General features: G+C 41.5%; 1 protein-coding gene across 3 annotated transcripts; it reads right to left on the reverse strand.

Moving 5' to 3' along the window:
- Positions 1-2,169: 2,169 nt before the first annotated feature.
- Positions 2,170-17,775, reverse strand: LOC133622612 (uncharacterized). 3 transcript variants are annotated; one of them, XM_061985440.2, is made up of 8 exons: positions 17,563-17,772; positions 17,412-17,475; positions 12,250-12,356; positions 12,095-12,205; positions 9,185-9,372; positions 9,064-9,118; positions 8,926-8,988; positions 2,170-2,654 (listed from the first exon to the last, which is right to left on the reverse strand). In XM_061985440.2, exons 1-8 carry the CDS (start codon positions 17,698-17,700, stop codon positions 2,247-2,249), a joined length of 1,134 nt encoding a protein of 377 aa, XP_061841424.1. In that variant the 5' UTR covers positions 17,701-17,772; the 3' UTR covers positions 2,170-2,246. The 3 variants fall into 3 exon arrangements, with proteins under 3 accessions (XP_061841424.1, XP_061841425.1, XP_061841426.1); XM_061985441.2 differs by having other exon boundaries at positions 12,095-12,193; positions 17,563-17,770; XM_061985442.2 differs by having other exon boundaries at positions 2,380-2,654; positions 8,967-8,988; positions 17,563-17,775.
- Positions 17,776-18,579: the final 804 nt, after the last annotated feature.

Here is an 18,579-nt window from a genome sequence, read left to right on the forward strand (position 1 = left end):
CAGCCAGCGGCGGGACTTGTGGGACTCGAACCTGGGTAGGTATATTGAACACTTTGGGGACTTTTGCCGACTTTTCCAACTTTTATTCCCCCTCCCCGTGGGACTCGGCTGGGTGTGTTATGGACATTGTGGGCATCCCGGGACTTGCGCGGCCAGCGGCGAGACTCGAACCTGGGTAGGTATTTTGAACATTTTGGAGACTTTTGCCAACTTTTCCAAATGTTCTCCCTCACTTCCCTTGGGATTTTGCTGGGTGTGTTTTGGACGTTTTGGACATTTTGGGCATCCCGTGACTTGCGCGGCCGGCGGCGGGACTTGTGGGACTCAAACCTGGGTAGGTATTTTAAACATTTTTGGGACTTTTGCAGACTTTTCCAACTTTTATCGCCCCTCTCCGTGGGACTCGGCTGGGTGCGTCATGGACATTTTGGGCACTTGCGCGGCCATACATAAGATTTTATGTTTGAGTGTTTTACTTGTTTTAAGGGTTTTGTTCCTAAATGATCTCAGTAAGATATTACAGCTTGTTGCTGAGATTTGATGACCTATATTGAGTAAAACATGCTTGAAACTAGAATATCAACTGTTGCAAAGCTGTGTCATCAACACTCACAAGTATAAAACTACTTTTTTAAAGTATTCATTTCTTATTTCTATCATGAAAAAAAACTCATGATTTTGACACAATTGTGTCTCATAATTAAAACAGACCAAATGGACTTTGCTGTTTTATTTTCAATGAAACAGTAGAAAATACGTACTCATATAGTAGTACAGTTATTAGTGAGAATATTCTTATTTTAAAAGGTATTTTTGAGTACATTGAGTTTAGCTAATTAGGGCCCGCATGGCCCATTGCAAAAGGACTCCCGAAGGGAGTCCTTATGCAATGGGACATAAGGACCTATTGTTTTTCTAAGGTTTTATTATTATTATTATTATTATTCCGCCGCCTCTTTGAGCACTAATCTGACCCACTTAACATGCTTCAAAACTCACCATATTTGACCCACACATCAGGACCTGCGAAAATTGTCTTTTATTAAAAAAAAAAAACCGCAAAACTCAAAATTGCGCTCTAGCGCCCCCTAGGAAAAAAAAAACTAGACTGCCTGTAACTCCCACTAGGAAGGTCGGAAAGACATGAAACAAAATCCTCTATGTAGGTGTGACTTAGACCTAGTTCTCATAATTTTACATCCTCGGGCTAAAATCAACAGGAAGTTGGCAATTCCCCCTTCAAGACAAAAAAGTACTAAAAACAGTAACTTTTGCCTCTTTGAGCTGTAATTTGACCCCCTTAACACGCTTCAAAACTCACCAAACTGAACACACACATTAGGACTGGCAAAAATTGGGATCTAATAAAATTAACCTAACCCCAAATCTCAAAATTGTGCTCTAGCGCAATTTTTTAATAAAACGCACAAAAAACTGCTCCTCGGATGAAAAAACTGACAAAACTGCCTGTAACTCCCACTGGGAAGGTCGGAGAGACATGAAACAAAAACCTCTATGTAGGTCTCACTTAGACCTACATTTCATAAATTGACAACCCCCAGCAAAAATCAACAGGAAGTTTGCTATTCCCCCTTCAAAACAATTTTTTTTGTAAAAACCGGTCACCTTCCTTCAAAAACGAACTCCTCAGAGCGCGTTTGTCGTTTCGCCTTCAAACTAACACAGGAGAGATTTAACCCTTGTGATTACAATGACGGTTGCGCTTTTTTTCTAACTGCTCCGGTTTTGATTTTATGACCCTTCAAAGACCCGCTGCGCTGATGCGCTGCTGTTTTTTTAAGATGGCTGCTTAAAAGCAGGAAGCACCAACGTGCCCACACAATGCAGACAAGGTAGGTACACTAGACAAAAGTCTTGGGACACTTCAGACTAAAAGTAGACAAAAGTATTGGGACACTTAGGACTAGCACCTGCCAAATACGCGGGCCCGACCAATGCTGCTTGCAGCTTTAATTTTACTTGTTTTGGAAAGTCTTGACAATGAAAATTGTCTTGTTCTATTGGCAGATAATTTTGCTTAGTTCAAATAAAATACCCCTCATTTTTGTATTTTTTTCTCTTGTTTTTGAACCCTGACTTTTTGCAGTGCAGCTGCTGCTGAGTAAAGTGGACGTGCGGCTCACCAAAGAATGATTCTGCACATCCTGTATTGCTCACCTTTATTACATTTTATAAATCACTTCAAAACATCTTGCAATAAAATAAGTGCAACTCTGGATACACAATCACCTCCTGCTGGCAATCCTCTTGGACCGTCTCAGAACAACCTTCGGCGGTTCCTCCTGCTGCTCAGCAGGTTTAGAGTTGCCTGCTCCTTTGCCACTTTTCACCTGCAATGTCGAGTCCTTTGAGGGACCAGCAGGTTTTTGTCTCCCTCGGGTTCCTTGCACAGGTTCTGACTTGTCTTTCAACATCTGCGGCCCTGGGGCTGCTTTGGTCTTCTCTACGGTGGACTTTGCTGATGTTTTCTTGGATTTGGTTGTGGGTTTACTTTTGTCTTCATCTGCTGACTTTCTGCTTGTCAGCTGACTTGTCTTTGGAGCAACCGGCTTCCTTTTGCTCTTGTCTGGCTGCTTCACTTGACCTTGAGCCGCTTGAACTGCTTCTGAAGCACCAGCTCCACATTTTAGCTCCTGAATGATCATCAACCATACATTAAAATGGGTTAGACGCCCCTGGTCTAACATTGTTTTATTACCCCTATAGCACAGTCTAAAAGTACCATTGGGAAAAAAAATAAGAACAAGTTGATACTAACACCAATGATAACACACGGCACTGCAAAAACTGAAATCTATGTAAGATTAAAAATCTCAAATAAGGGTGATATTTGCTTATTTTCTGTCTGATAAGATAATTCTTCTCACTAAGCAGATTTTATGTTAGTGTTTTACTTGTTTTAAGGTTTTTGGTCCTAAATGATCTCAGTAAGATATTACAGCTTGTTGCTGAGATTTGATGACCTATATTGAGTAAAACATGCTTGAAACTAGAATATCAACTGTTGCAAAGCTGTGTCATCAACACTCACAAGTATAAAACTACTTTTTTAAAGTAATCATTTCTTATTTCAAGCATGTAAAAGCATGTAAACAGCAGTTCTAAATGTGTCCATTTGATGTCGCAATAGCAATTATTTGTATCTTTGTGGATGATGCTATATATGTACAACATAAACCACATGTTAGTACATCAGTCGAGGAAAATGATCAAACTACATAAATAATATACTGTAATTTGATTTTGATATATTTGTTTTTTATCTTGATGGAGACAGAGGGGTTTGTGCATCTGCCTCACAATACGAAGGTCCTGAGTAGTCTTGGGTTCAATCCCGGGCTCGGGATCTTTCTGTGTGGAGTTTGCATGTCCTCCCCGTGACTGCGTGGGTTCCCTCCGGGTACTCCGGCTTCCTCCCACCTCCAAAGACATGCACCTGGGGATAAGTTGATTGGCAACACTAAAATTGGCCATAGTGTGTGGATGTGAGTGTGAATGTTGTCTGTCTATCTGTGTTGGCCCTGCGATGAGGTGGCGACTTGTCCAGGGTGTACCCCGCCTTCCGCCCGATTGTAGCTGAGATAGGCTCCAGCGCCCCCCGCGACCCCAAAGGGAATAAGCGGTAGAAAATGGATGGATGGATGGATGGATTGAAAATTAAAGGGGAACATTATCACCAGACCTATGTAAGCGTCAATATATACCTTGATGTTGCAGAAAAAAAGACCATATATTTTTTTAACCGATTTCCGAACTCTAAATGGGTGAATTTTGGCGAATTAAACGCCTTTCTAATATTCACTCTCGGAGCGATGACGTCACAACGTGGCGTCACATCGGGAAGCAATCCGCCATTTTCTCAAACACCGAGTCAAATCAGCTCTGTTATTTCCCGTTTTTTCGACTGTTTTCCGTACCTTGGAGACATCATGCCTCGTCGGTGTGTTGTCGGAGGGTGTAACAACACCAACAGGGACGGATTCAAGTTGCACCAGTGGCCCAAAGATGCGAAAGTGGCAAGAAATTGGACGTTTGTTCCGCACACTTTACCGACGAAAGCTATGCTACGACAGAGATGGCAAGAATGTGTGGATATCCTGCGACACTCAAAGCAGATGCATTTCCAACGATAAAGTCAAAGAAATCTGCCGCCAGACCCCCATTGAATCTGCCGGAGTGTGTGAGCAATTCAGGGACAAAGGACCTCGGTAGCACGGCAAGCAATGGCGGCAGTTTATTCCCGCAGACGAGCGAGCTAAACACTCTGGATGTCTTGGCTCACACCGTCAAGAGAAGAATATCGACCCTAGTTTCCCTGGCCTGCTGACATGAGGGTATGTCTACAGAATATATTAATTGATGAAAATTGGGCTGTCTGCACTCTCAAAGTGCATGTTGTTGCCAAATGTATTTCATATGCTGTAAACCTAGTTCATAGTTGTTAGTTTCCTTTAATGCCAAACAAACACATACCAATCGTTGGTTAGAAGGCGATCGCCAAATTCGTCCTCGCTTTCTCCCGCGTCGCTGGCTGTCGTGTCGTTTTCGTCGGTTTCGCTTGCATACTTTTCAAACCGATATGGCTCAATAGCTTCAGTTTCTTCTTCAATTTCGTTTTCGCTACCTGCCTCCACACTACAACCATCCGTTTCAATACATGCGTAATCTGTTGAATCGCTTAAGCCGCTGAAATCCGAGTCTGAATCCGAGCTAATGTCGCTATAACTTGCTGTTCTTTCCGCCATGTTTGTTTGTGTTGGCTTCACTATGTGACGTCACAGGAAAATGGACGGGTGTATATAACGATGGTTAAAATCAGGCACTTTGAAGCTTTTTTTTTTAGGGATATTGCGTGATGGGTAAAAATTTGAAAAAATCTTCGAAAAATATAATAAGCCACTGGGAACTGATTTTTAATGGTTTTAACCATTCTGAAATTGTGATAATGTTCCCCTTTAAAACCAATGAGTTGACTGATGAACATTATCACAACGACGAATAAAGTATATGTACTTTTAACCGCAACAGGTAATTGTAAAAAAAAACCCAAAAAAACTCAACATTATGATTTGTACAATTTCAGAATGTGCTTGTTCTATATTTAAACAAAGAAAACAATCTGAAGTTTTTTTTATTTTTAAGTTATCGTGCCGGGATTTTACCAGTCAGAGTAGATTTTCCTCCATGTGGCCCCCGATCTAAAATGAGTTTGACACCCCTGTTACACATAATCATACGCTTTTTCATGATAAAGCTAGATATATTTGTACTCTCAAATAAATAAATAAATCAGATGAATCACACTTGAATTGTGATTAATCAAAATTGCTATATTTTGATAACAATGCAACTTAATTGTCAGAATGTCACACGCAATAAAGTTTTACTAAATCATTTTGATTTTTTATTAAGCACCCCATTAGCTGGTTGCCACACCAACCCACTAGTCTTCCTGGGGTCCTCAAACTCAATACAATTACAAGTAAAAGCATATAATTATAACTACACAATACAGAAACAAATAAAAATCATCACCAAGCAAACAATTTACAGTCTCAGAATAATAGTTACCATATAAGTATAACTACACAATACAAAATCAAACAAAAATCATTAACAAGCAAACTAATTTACAGACTCAGATAAAATATTAGTTTCCTTTAAAAACCTGTTTACTTTCAATGCCGGTGAGAATTCGAGGCAGGTTATTCCACAGCGATACAGATCTTCCGCAATGCATTCTTCCTTGGACGAGGGAGTACAAAATGCCCCTCACTAGACGCCCTGGTATTATGATTATGCATAGTGCTACTGTAAACTATTTGGGCCATGAGAAAAGCCGGAGTTTTACTACTGGTTACTGATTTGAACAAGATTAGAGTATTAGCTGACAACCTGTTAGCCAGGAAAGAGAAGCATGCATTTGGTTAACATTGGTTCTTAGTGAACAACCCAGAACCAGCCACGCTGCCCTATTCTGGACAATCGGGAGCTTACTGATCTAACCACTTGCAGTAGACACCCAGACTGTAGAACAATAGTCCAGATGACACAAAACTAAACTCTTAATCTGACAAAGAAGAGGTCAATCATTTCCTGGAAATACCAACAGCCCTTCCCATTTTTGTTACTATATCACTGATAGGATTTGACCAGGATAGAGTGCAGTCTAGCAACACTCCAAGGAGCTTGGCACTTCTGACCTGTTAAACTGTTGAAATACCTACTCTCAGATCCAACTTTTGGTCACAAGATAACCCTTGCCTCGTCCCCAATACAATACTTTTTGTTTTTGAGATGTTAAGGACAAGTCTGTTTCATACTGTCCAGTCATGCACAGCTTTAAGTTCCTCACTCAATACTACATTAAGTACTAGAGATGCGCGGTTTGCGGACACAACCGCGGAGTCCGCGGATTATCCGCGGGTCAGGCGGTTGAAATAAAAAAAAAAATTGATTTTATCCGCGGGTCCGGTCGGGCGGTTGAAATAAAATTTTTTTGATTTTAAATAGATTCAGGCGGGTGGCAGTTAAACCAATTCGGAAATATATATACATAGTTAAATGTTGTTACCCACATACGAAAAACGAGCAGGCACCTGCAGCATATGCCACAACAGAAGAAGAAAAAAAGAGATGGACACTTTTACGGAGCGGAGAAGGGACGCCTCGCCGGGGTCCGGGACCGAGGCCCCTTCCCCCGAGAGGGCCCCACCGGGAGCCGTAGCTGAGGTGATCCGCGAGAAGGGCCCGACGCACGTCCAGGGTCACCACCGCGCCCACCGCACCGACACCCCGCCTCGTCCGCCTTCGCCGCGGCCGGCGTCACGCGTAGCAGGTAAGCTGCTTACCTGCCCGCCACCCCCGTGGCCGGGGGCTCGTAACAGGGGTCACTCCGCGCACTCCGCCCGTGCAGCTTACCTGCCCGCCACCCCTGTTGCCGGGGGCGCGTAACAGGGGTCACTCCGCGCGAAGTGCGCTCACGAAAGGGGTGGGGCTCACCCTGGTGAGCCGAGTGGGCCACTTTTGCTGCGGGATGAACCGAACGCCGGGTTAAGGCGCCCGATGCCGACGCTCATCAGAGCCCAGAAAAGGTGTTGGTTGATATAGACAGCAGGACGGTGGCCATGGAAGTCGGAACCCGCTAAGGAGTGTGTAACAACCCACCTGCCGAATCAACTAGCCCTGAAAATGGATGGCGCTGGAGCGTCGGGCCCATACCCGGCCGTCGCCGGCAGCTAGAGCCGCGAGGGCTAGGCCGCGACGAGTAGGATGGCCGCCGCGGTGCGCGCTGAAGCCTCGGGTGCGAGCCCGGGTGGAGCTGCCGCGGGTGCGAGGGACATCGCACCTCCACGCACTTGGAGGTGCGCTCAGCGCGGCTCCCAGATGATTGCGCACTGGTGTGCGTCTGGGCCGTGACAGCGTGGCACGCATTGAATGTCTGTGCTGCATTGGATCAGTCTCCTTTCTTTAACAGGCAAAAGCTTTATAACCTCACTAATGCCTTGCAATAAATATTGATAAAGTTGAGGAATGCTCATCAAACACTTATTTGGAACATCCCACAGGTGTGCAGGCTAATTGGGAACAGGTGGGTGCCATGATTGGGTATAAAAGTAGATTCCATGAAATGCTCAGTCATTCACAAACAAGGATGGGGCGAGGGTCACCACTTTGTCAACAATTGCGTGAGCAAATTGTTGAACAGTTTAAGAAAAACCTTTCTCAACCAGCTATTGCAAGAAAAGTAGGGATTTCACCATCTACGGTCCGTAATATCATCAAAGGGTTCAGAGAATCTGGAGAAATCACTGCACGTAAGCAGCTAAGCCCGTGACCTTCCATCCCTCAGGCTGTACTGCATCAACAAGCGACATCAGTGTGTAAAGGATATCACCACATGGGCTCAGGAACACTTCAGAAACCCACTGTCAGTAACTACAGTTGGTCGCTACATCTGTAAGTGCAAGTTAAAACTCTCCTATGCAAGGCGAAAGCCGTTTATCAACAACACCCAGAAACGCCGTCGGCTTCCCTGGGCCTGAGCTCATCTAAGATGGACTGATACAAAGTGGAAAAGTGTTCTGTGGTCTGACGAGTCCACATTTCAAATTGTTTTTGGAAACTGTGGACGTTGTGTCCTCCAGACCAAAGAGGAAAAGAACCATCGGGATTGTTATAGGCGCAAAGTTGAAAAGCCAGCATCTGTGATGGTATGGGGGTGTATTAGTGCCCAAGACATGGGTAACTTACACATCTGTGAAGGCGCCATTAATGCTGAAAGGTACATACAGGTTTTGGAGCAACATATGTTGCCATCCAAGCAACGTTACCATGGACGCCCCTGCTTATTTCAGCAAGACAATGCCAAGCCACGTGTTACATCAACGTGGCTTCATAGTAAAAGAGTGCGGGTACTAGACTGGCCTGCCTGTAGTCCAGATCTGTCTCCCATTGAAAATGTGTGGCGCATTATGAAGCCTCAAATACAACTTAAGCTGTACATCAAGCAAGAATGGGAAAGAATTCCACCTGAGAAGCTTAAAAAATGTGTCTCCTTAGTTCCCAAACGTTTACTGAGTGTTGTTAAAAGGAAAGGCCATGTAACACAGTGGTGAACATGCCCTTTCCCAACTACTTTGGCACGTGTTGCAGCCATGAAATTCTAAGTTAATTATTATTTGCAAAAAAAAAAAAAGTTTATGAGTTTGAACATCAAATATGTTGTCTTTGTAGCGCATTCAACTGAATATGGGTTGAAAAGGATTTGCAAACCATTGTATTCCGTTTATATTTACATCTAACACAATTTCCCAACTTATATGGAAACGGGGTTTGTATATGCGCAAGGTAACTCGAGTGGAAAAAAGGAAAGCAAATTCAAAGTGCTTGCCAAAATCTCACCTCTTGCGCAGCCAGTTTAGTTTTGAGATCAGACAACTCACTCATAAGCCGCTGGATCACCAGCTAGAAACAAACAAGAGTTACAAACAAAAACGTCTCGTTTTCCTGCGGTTCTGTTCATGTCGGGTCTTCCCTCACCTGATCGCTGACAAGTTGTTCTTCCAGCTGCCGTTTCTCCTCAGTGTCCTCTCTCCTGAAACACACCACTTTCAGAGACAACACACTTTTACAACATATAGGAGAGCAGCGCTGCACATACTGACGAGCCGCCGTCTTCTCCATGTGACCGATCGCACGTTTCTTCTCGCTCACCGCCTTATCCACGTCTTCCCTAGTCACCATGGCCAGCAGAGACTTGGCGTCCAGCAGCTCAGACGCTTGGACCGAAGGCAAAGTGACTTGCAGCACCAGCTTTAGGAGTTTGGCAGCCTCGAAGCATGATAGGAACTAATGGGTGACATTAAAAGAAACAAAGACATTTGAGCATTTTGACTTAGTTATGTTTTATCATTTAATGGGTAATCGTTTTATTATTTGTTTACTGTAACGAGAATTGCACATGTAAAAAAAAAAAAAAAAAAAAAAAAAAAAATATATATATATATACACACGTAAAAGCCAGTAAATTAGAATATTTTGAAAAACCTGATTTATTTCAGTAATTGCATTCAAAAGGTGTAACTTGTACATTATATTTATTCATTGCACACAGACTGATGCATTCAAATGTTTATTTCATTTAATTTTGATGATTTGAAGTGGCAACAAATGAAAATCCAAAATTCCGTGTGTCACAAAATTAGAATATTGTGTAAGGGTTAAATTTTGAAGACACCTGGTGCCACAAACTAATCAGCTGATTAACTCAAAACACCTGCAAAGGGCTTTAAATGGTCTCTCAGTCCAGTTCTGAAGCCTACACAAACATGGGGAAGACTTCAGATTTGACACCTGTCCAAAAGGCAACCATCGACACATTGCACAAGGAGGGAAAGACACAAAAGGTTATTGCTGAAGAGGCTGGCTGTTCTCAGAGCTCTGTGTCCAAACACATTAATGGAGAGGCAAAGGGAAGGAAAAACTGTGGTCAGAAAAAGTGTACAAGCGATAGGGATCACCGCACCCTGGTCAAGATTGTGAAAAAAAACCCATTCAAAAATGTGGGGGAGATTCAGAAGGAGTGGACAGCTGCTGGAGTCAGTGCTTCAAGATCCACCACCAAGAGACGCTTGAAAGACATGGGTTTCAACTGCCGCATACCTCGTGTCAAGCCACTGTTGACCAAGAAACAGCGCGAAAAGCGTCTCACCTGGGCTAAGGAAAAAAAGAGCTGGACTGCTGCTGAGTGGTCCAAAGTCATGTTTTCTGACGAAAGCAAATTTTGCATTTCCTTTGGAAATCGAGGTCCCAGAGTCTGGAGGAAGACAGGAGAGGCACAGGATCCACGTTGCCTGAAGTCTAGTGTAAAGTTTCCACCATCAGTGATGGTTTGGGGTGCCATGTCATCTGCTGGTGTCGGTCCACTCTGTTTCCTGAGATCCAGGGTCAACGCAGCCGTCTACCAGCAAGTTTTAGAGCACTTCATGCTTCCTGCTGCTGACCTGCTCTATGGAGATGGAGATTTCAAGTTCCAACAGGACTTGGCGCCTGCACACAGCGCAAAATCTACCCGTGCCTGGTTTACGGACCATGGTATTTCGGTTCTAAATTGGCTCGCCAACTCCCCTGACCTTAGCCCCATAGAAAATCTGTGGGGTATTGTGAAAAGGAAGATGCAGAATGCCAGACCCAAAAACGCAGAAGAGTTGAAGGCCACTATCAGAGCAACCTGGGCTCTCATAACACCTGAGCAGTGCCAGAAACTCATCCACTCCATGCCACGCCGCATTAACGCAGTAATTGAGGCAAAAGGAGCTCCAACCAAGTATTGAGTATTGTACATGCTCATATTTTTCATTTTCATACTTTTCAGTTGGCCAACATTTCTAAAAATCCCTTTTTTGTATTAGCCTTAAGTAATATTCTAATTTTGTGACACACGGAATTTTGGATTTTCATTTGTTGCCACTTCAAATCATCAAAATTAAATGAAATAAACATTTGAATGCATCAGTCTGTGTGCAATGAATAAATATAATGTACAAGTTACACCTTTTGAATACAATTACTGAAATAAATCAAGTTTTTCAAAATATTCTAATTTACTGGCTTTTACCTGTATATATATATATATATATATATATACACATTTTTTTCCCAATTCATACACACACATACATACATATACATACATACATACATACATACATACATACACACACATATACATATATATGAATTGGCAAATTTTTTTTATATATATATTAAAAAAAAAATATATATAGACAAATTTGTTTTTATATATATATATATATATATATATATATATATATATATATATATATATATATATATATATAACATTTATTTTGATATTAGTACATCTCCTGGGCGTCGAGTCTCCCTCATTCTTAATAAAAACTTAGTGACATCTATTTCTAGGAGTCTTTGAAACACCAGTTATGTGCAATTTGATGCAAAAGTGAAACGTGTCCATGACTTTCTCCTATGGTGCCACAAATATATTTATTATATATTTTTACCTTTTTTTTTTTTTTTAAATCACCTCATCCTCGTTTCAAAATACTTAAAAAGGTGAGCTTTGATGGTGTTAGTGTAACGACGTTATTTAAAAGTTAAAGTTAAGCGCCCGGGAATCATGTTTGGTGATTTAACCCCCAATTCCAACCCTTAATGTTGAGTTCTGTGTTCAAAGTTAGGTTTGTTGACATCAATCAATCAATGTTTATTTATTTGGCCCCTAATCACAGTGGAACGAACCATTTCCTATTTCTGATAGATGTAAGGAGTCATTCTTAAATTTGATTGAAGAAACTTATTATTGAAAATTCACAGCTATATTAACATGTATTACTTATTAACTTAAATATTTAAAAAAAAGGCAGAAAAGAACATTTTCACAAAAGCACAGGAGCCCCCCACCGGACCCCAGCCCCCAATTCCGAGGCCCCTGCTTTGAGTCACTGTGCAGACTTCTCACTAGCAAAATCTAGTCTGGTCATTCTACTGACATTTTGCATGAGTTGCTTGTAGATATTTCCATTTTTACCTTCTCGAGTTCAGCTCGTGCCTTCTCTCTGGAGGCCAGCGTGAGCTCCAAGGTCATCTTCTCGCTGATCACCTCCCTCTGCAACGCCTTCAGTTGTCCCTGAGGAGCATTCTGTTGGGTATGTTCAAGTGCATCGCTTCACTAAAAAAACCCACCTGCAGATGCTTTGTTCGTTTGTCCACTTTCAGCGTCTTTATAAAGTCCAGGTCGTTTTCCGTTAGCTGGTATCCCTTCATGCCGCTCAACAAGGAGTCCGAGCAATCTGCAAAAATTAGCAGGCATGTTTACAAATCCTTGACAGAATGAGTCAACGTCCAAATATTACAAACCCCGTTTCCATATGAGTTTGGAAATTGTGTTAGATGCAATGATTTGCAAATCCTTTTCAACTCATTCAATTGAATGCACTACAAAGACAAGATATTTGATGTTCAAACTCATAAACTTTATTTTTTTTAGAATTTCATGGCTGCAACATGTGCCAAAATAGGTGGGAAAGGGCATGTTCACCACTGTGTTACATGGCCTTTCCTTTTAACAACACTCAGTAAACGTTTCAAGCACGAAAAAAAAAAAAATCATAATTTTGACACAATTGTGTCTCATAATTAAAACAGATGACAGCCAAATGGACTTTGCTGTTTTGCAGAAAATGTAAGATATTACAACTTGTTGCTGAGATTTGATGACCTATATTGAGTAAAACATGCTTGAAACTATTTTTGTCCAAATGTTCAAAACACACCCAGCAATGGTGCACAGGAAGGCAGGGATGGAGAGGGGAAAAGGCGGCCAAAATGGTCAAAAGTTCCAATTTTGTCTAAAATACCTCCCCCGGGTTTCAGTCCCACGAGTCTCGCCGCCGGCCGCACAAGTCCCGGGATGCAAAAAATGTCCAAAACGCACCCAGCAAAGTCCCACGGGAAGTGGGGGAGAAAAGTGAGAAAAGTCGGCAAAAGTCTCCAAAAATGTTCAAAATACCTACCCAGGTTCGAGTCCCACAAGTCCCGCCGCCGGCCACACAAGTCCCGCGATACCCAAAATGTCCATAACACATCCAGCCGAGTCCCACGGGGACGGGGGATAAAAGTTGGAAAAGTCGGCAAAAGTCCCAAAAACGTTCAAAATACCTACCCAGGTTCGAGTCCCACAAGTCTTAAGACTCGTACCCGGGTGTGATTATTGAACATTTTATTGACTTTTCTCACTTTTCTACCCGCCTTCCCGTGGGACTTTGCTGAGCGTGTTTTGGACATTTTGGGCATCCCGGCCGGCGGCGGGACTTGTGGGACTCGAACTTGGGTAGGTATTTTGAACATTTTTGGGACTTTTGCAGACTTTTATTCCCCCTCCCCGTGGGACTCGGCTGGGTGTGTTATGGGCATTTTGGGCATCACTTGCGCAGCCAGCGGCGGGACTTGTGGGACTCGAACCTGGGTAGGTATATTGAACACTTTGGGGACTTTTGCCGACTTTTCCAACTTTTATTCCCCCTCCCCGTGGGACTCGGCTGGGTGTGTTATGGACATTGTGGGCATCCCGGGACTTGCGCGGCCAGCGGCGAGACTCGAACCTGGGTAGGTATTTTGAACATTTTGGAGACTTTTGCCAACTTTTCCAAATGTTCTCCCTCACTTCCCTTGGGATTTTGCTGGGTGCGTTTTGGACGTTTTGGACATTTTGGGCATCCCGGGACTTGCGCGGCCGGCGGCGGGACTTGTGGGACTCAAACCTGGGTAGGTATTTTAAACATTTTTGGGACTTTTGCAGACTTTTCCAACTTTTATCGCCCCTCTCCATGGGACTCGGCTGGGTGTGTCATGGACATTTTGGGCACTTGCGCGGCCATACAGAAGATTTTATGTTAGAGTGTTTTACTTGTTTTAAGTGTTTTGGTCCTAAATGATCTCAGTAAGATATTACAACTTGTTGCTGAGATTTGATGACCTATATTGAGTAAAACATGCTTGAAACTATTTTTGTCCAAATGTTCAAAACACACCCAGCAATGGTGCACAGGAAGGCAGGGATGAAGAGGGGAAAAGGCGGCCAAAATGGTCAAAAGTTCCAATTTTGTCTAAAATACCTCCCCCGGGTTTCAGTCCCACGAGTCTCGCCGCCGGCCGCACAAGTCCCGGGATGCAAAAAATGTCCAAAACGCACCCAGCAAAGTCCCACGGGAAGTGGGGGAGAAAAGTGAGAAAAGTCGGCAAAAGTCTCCAAAAATGTTCAAAATACCTACCCAAGTCCCGCCGCCGGCCACACAAGTCCCGCGATACCCAAAATGTCCATAACACACCCAGCCGAATCCCACGGGGAGGGGCGATCAAAGTTGGAAAAGTTGTCAAAAGTCCCAAAAATGTTCAAAATACCTACCCAGGTTCGAGTCCCACATGGAGTGCCACAAGTCTTAAGACTCGTACTCGGGTGTGATTTTTGAACATTTTACTGACTTTTCTCACTTTTCTCCCCGCCTTCCCGTGGGACTTTGCTGGGCGCGTTTTGGACATTTTGGGCATCCCGGCCGGTGGCGGGACTTGTGGGACTCGAACCTGGGTAAGTATTTTGAAAATTTTGGGGACTTTTGCCGACTTTTCCAACTTTTATTCCCCCTCCCTGTGGGACTCGGCTGGGTGTGTTATGGACATTTTGGGCATCCCGGGACCTGCGCGGCCGGACTTGTGGGACTCGAACCTGGGTAGGTGTTTTGAACATTTTGGGGACTTTTGCCGACTTTTCCAAATTTTCTCCCCCACTTCCCGTGGGACTTTGCTGGGCGCGTTTGGACATTTTGGGCATCCCGGCCGGTGGCGGGACTCGTGGGACTCGAACCTGGGTAAGTATTTTGAACATTTTTGGGACTTTTGCCGACTTTTACAACTTTTATTCCCCCTCCCCGTGGGACTCGGCTGGGTGTGTTATGAACATTTTGGGCATCCCGGAACTTGCGCGGCCAGCGGTGGGACTTGTGGGACTCGAACCTGGGTAGGTATTTTGAACATTTTGGGGACTTTTGCTGACTTTTCCAAATTTTCTCCCTCACATCCCTTGGGATTTTGCTGGGTGCGTTTTGGACGTTTTGGACATTTTGGGCATCCCGGGACTTGCGCGGCCGGCGGCGGGACTTGTGGGACTCAAACCTGGGTAGGTATTTTAAACATTTTTGGGACTTTTGCAGACTTTTCCAACTTTTATCGCCCCTCTCCGTGGGACTCGGCTGGGTGTGTCATGGCCATTTTGGGCACTTGCGCGGCCATGCATAAGATGTTATGTTAGAGTGTTTTACTTGTTTTAAGGGTTTTGGTCCTAAATGATCTCAGTAAGATATTACAGCTTGTTGCTGAGATTTGATGACCTATATTGAGTAAAACATGCTTGAAAATAGAATATCAACTGTTGCAAAGCTGTGTCATCAACACTCACAAGTATAAAACTACTTTTTTAAAGTATTCATTTCTTATTTCTATCATGAAAAAAAACTCATGATTTTGACACAATTGTGTCTCATAATTAAAACAGACCAAATGGACTTTGCTGTTTTATTTTCAATGAAACAATAGAAAATATGTACTCATATAGTCGTACAGTTGGCACACTACAGTTAATATTTAAACATTTAACATTTCAAACTATTTTGAACAGAAATAGTTCATGCACATTCAGATAAATTCTTCATAAATACAGTTAAAAAAAATTTGGCCGGGGGCCGGGCTGTATATATGCGCACTAATTGACTGAAAGAGCACGCACTTGGCGCGATGATGTCATGTTATCCATGGAAAAATGCATTTTTAGACAATATGATTTGCCTGAGCGGCTAGTAGACCCCGAGAGTAACAAGTGGTTGCCTTGTTGCCTTTCCATTAAGAACAATACATACATTTTTAGTATAAGTTTGCTGGTTTCAAGAAATGTAAATGCTGAGTGCATATCATTATGTCAAGATAATGGCACTAGCATTTACTTCATTTAAGAATATTTTTCAACATATTGAGCAAAAAGCTTTTTTTTTCTACCAAGAAAAGTGCACTTGTTATTAGTAAGAATATACTTATTTTAAAAAGGTATTCTGTGTTCATTGAGGTTAGTTAATTTTACTTGTTTTGGAAAGTCTTGACAAGCCAAACTTTCTTGTTTTATTGGCAGATAATTTTGCTTAATTCAAATAAAATACCCCTAATTTTTGTATTTTTTATCTTGTTTTTGAACACTGACTTTCTGCAGTGTATAAGTGTGTTCGCCTATCTTCACGTATTGCTTCCTGTTGGTTAAGTAGCTTCATAACCAGTACAAGGCCAACCCTCTGATTCCATACCTTTCTAATTTATTAAGATACTGTTATTAATTGTGTCAAATGCTTTTGTTAAATCTATAAACACTGCAGCAGCACATTTTTTTTACTATCTGTTGCATTGATGATTTCTTCCGTTATTTCAATTAATGCCAATGATGATGAGCTGTTGGCTCTGTATAAATATTGGTTGTCTGTGAGTGTTTTGTTTTTATTTATGAATTTGTCTAATCTGTTGTTTAACAGTTTTAAAAACATTTTTTTTTAGGTATGTGTATTGAGTGTGTTTCATTATACATCCATTTTTATGTACATATTTAACTTTTTTTTACATTTATATAAAGATTCTGCAATTTGGCGCGCCCACACGTGGGGCACTGTGGGCACACTGCAAAAACTGAAATCTAAGTACGATTCAATATTTCAAATAAGGGTGATATTTGCTTATTTTCTGTCTGATAAGATAATTCTTCTCACTAAGCAGATTTTATGTCAGAGTGTTTTACTTGTTTTAAGGGTTTTGGTCCTAAATGATCTCAGTAAGATATTACAGCTTGTTGCTGAGATTTGATGACCTATATTGAGTAAAACATGCTTGAAACTAGAATATCAACTGTTGCAAAGCTGTGTCATCAACACTCACAAGTATAAAACTACTTTTTTAAAGTAATCATTTCTTACTTCAAGCATGAAAAAAAAAATCATGATGCCGAGCGCATATCATTATGTCAAGATAATGGCACTAGCATTTACTTAATTTAAGAATATTTTTCAACATATTGAGCAAAAAGGTTGTTTTTTTTCTACCAAGAAAAGTGCACTTGTTATTAGTGAAAATATACTTATTTTAAGGTATTTTTGGGTTCATTGAGGTTAACTAATTTTACTTGTTTTGGAAAGTCTTAACAAGCCGAATTTTCTTGTTCTATTGGCAGATCATTTTGCTTAGTTCAGATAAAATACCCCTCATTTTTGTATTTTTTTTTCTTGTTTTTGAACACTGACTTTTTGCAGTAAACAACTTACCTGGTTTGGTGTCTGGAGTGTTGGCCTTAAATACGCTTGGGTCAAGTTTTTCTTCGCTGACTTCCTTTGGGTCACATAGTTCCAGGTCACCACCAGGACATCCAAAGGAAAGTAAAACCATGCACACACACACACACACACACACACCTACCTTAGTCAATACATGGTCACTAATTGAAGCCTCATTGAAAAATTCCAGTTGTCTTTTCACGTCGGTCAGAGACGGAGTTCTGGGCAGTTGTTGGCCGCTCGGGATGTAGTTCTGACGGTGAACACTCCAAGTCTCCATCACAATGTTACTGGCATAAACTCTGTGTTATTTCTGCCCTCCTTGCTGCTCCTTTAGCTTAATTGATATAGTTTGCACCTGGAGGCACATTATTACTTTTTGACCACAGGGAGGCGACAGAGTTGCAGTTTAAAAATGCAGTCATTTTGTTTTGAACAGGAATTTCTTTTGTGTGTTGTCAAGTTCAGGGGCATGATTGTGTTTGGAGGCCCCCCCCATTCCAACATATTTTTCACCCTTTTTTTTTTTATTCGTGTGAAATATATTTTATAACTATTTGATTCAGACTCAAATTTCATGAGACGCATGTAATGGACTAAAACGTGGGAACAAAATTGCTCAATAATGCTTTTTTGAGAGCAAAAAAAATAGAGAAAAAAAATAAAGTACATGGTTAAAGTTTGATTCAGCAAACCTTTCTGTCACACTGCAAATTATTTGCCGCTGGCCAAGATTTTATTTCCTTAGTTTTAAGAGTATTTACTTATTTTTATCATCATAATCTAAATCAGGGGTCCCCAAACTTTTTGACTTGGGGGCCGCATTGGGTTAAAAAAAATTGGCTATATATAGTACAGGCCAAAAGTTTGGACACACCCTCTCATTCAATGCGTTATATATATATATGTGTGTATATATATATATATATATATATATATATATATATATATATATATATATATATATATATATATATATATATATATATATATATATATATATATATATATATATATATATGTATATATATATATATATGCTATAAATATATATGTGTATATGTTTTTTTTAATATATATATATATATATATATATACAGTACAGGCCAAAAGTTTGGACACACCCTCTCATTCAATGTGTTTACTGTGTATATATATA

The sequence above is a fragment of the Nerophis lumbriciformis genome, linkage group LG23 (genome assembly GCF_033978685.3).
Source record: "Nerophis lumbriciformis linkage group LG23, RoL_Nlum_v2.1, whole genome shotgun sequence".
Lineage (NCBI taxonomy): Eukaryota > Metazoa > Chordata > Actinopteri > Syngnathiformes > Syngnathidae > Nerophis > Nerophis lumbriciformis.

Excerpts from the sequence above, each read along its gene's own strand:
- LOC133622612 (XM_061985440.2), bottom strand. The coding sequence starts at position 17,700 with ATGGAGACTTGGAGTGTTCACCGTCAGAACTACATCCCGAGCGGCCAA. Across the intron at positions 17,476-17,562 it reads GTGACCATGTATTGACTAAG|GAAGTCAGCGAAGAAAAACT; the intron begins GTAGGTGTGTGT and ends TGTGACCCAAAG. Across the intron at positions 8,989-9,063 it reads AACAACTTGTCAGCGATCAG|CTGGTGATCCAGCGGCTTAT; the intron begins GTGAGGGAAGAC and ends GTTTGTTTCTAG.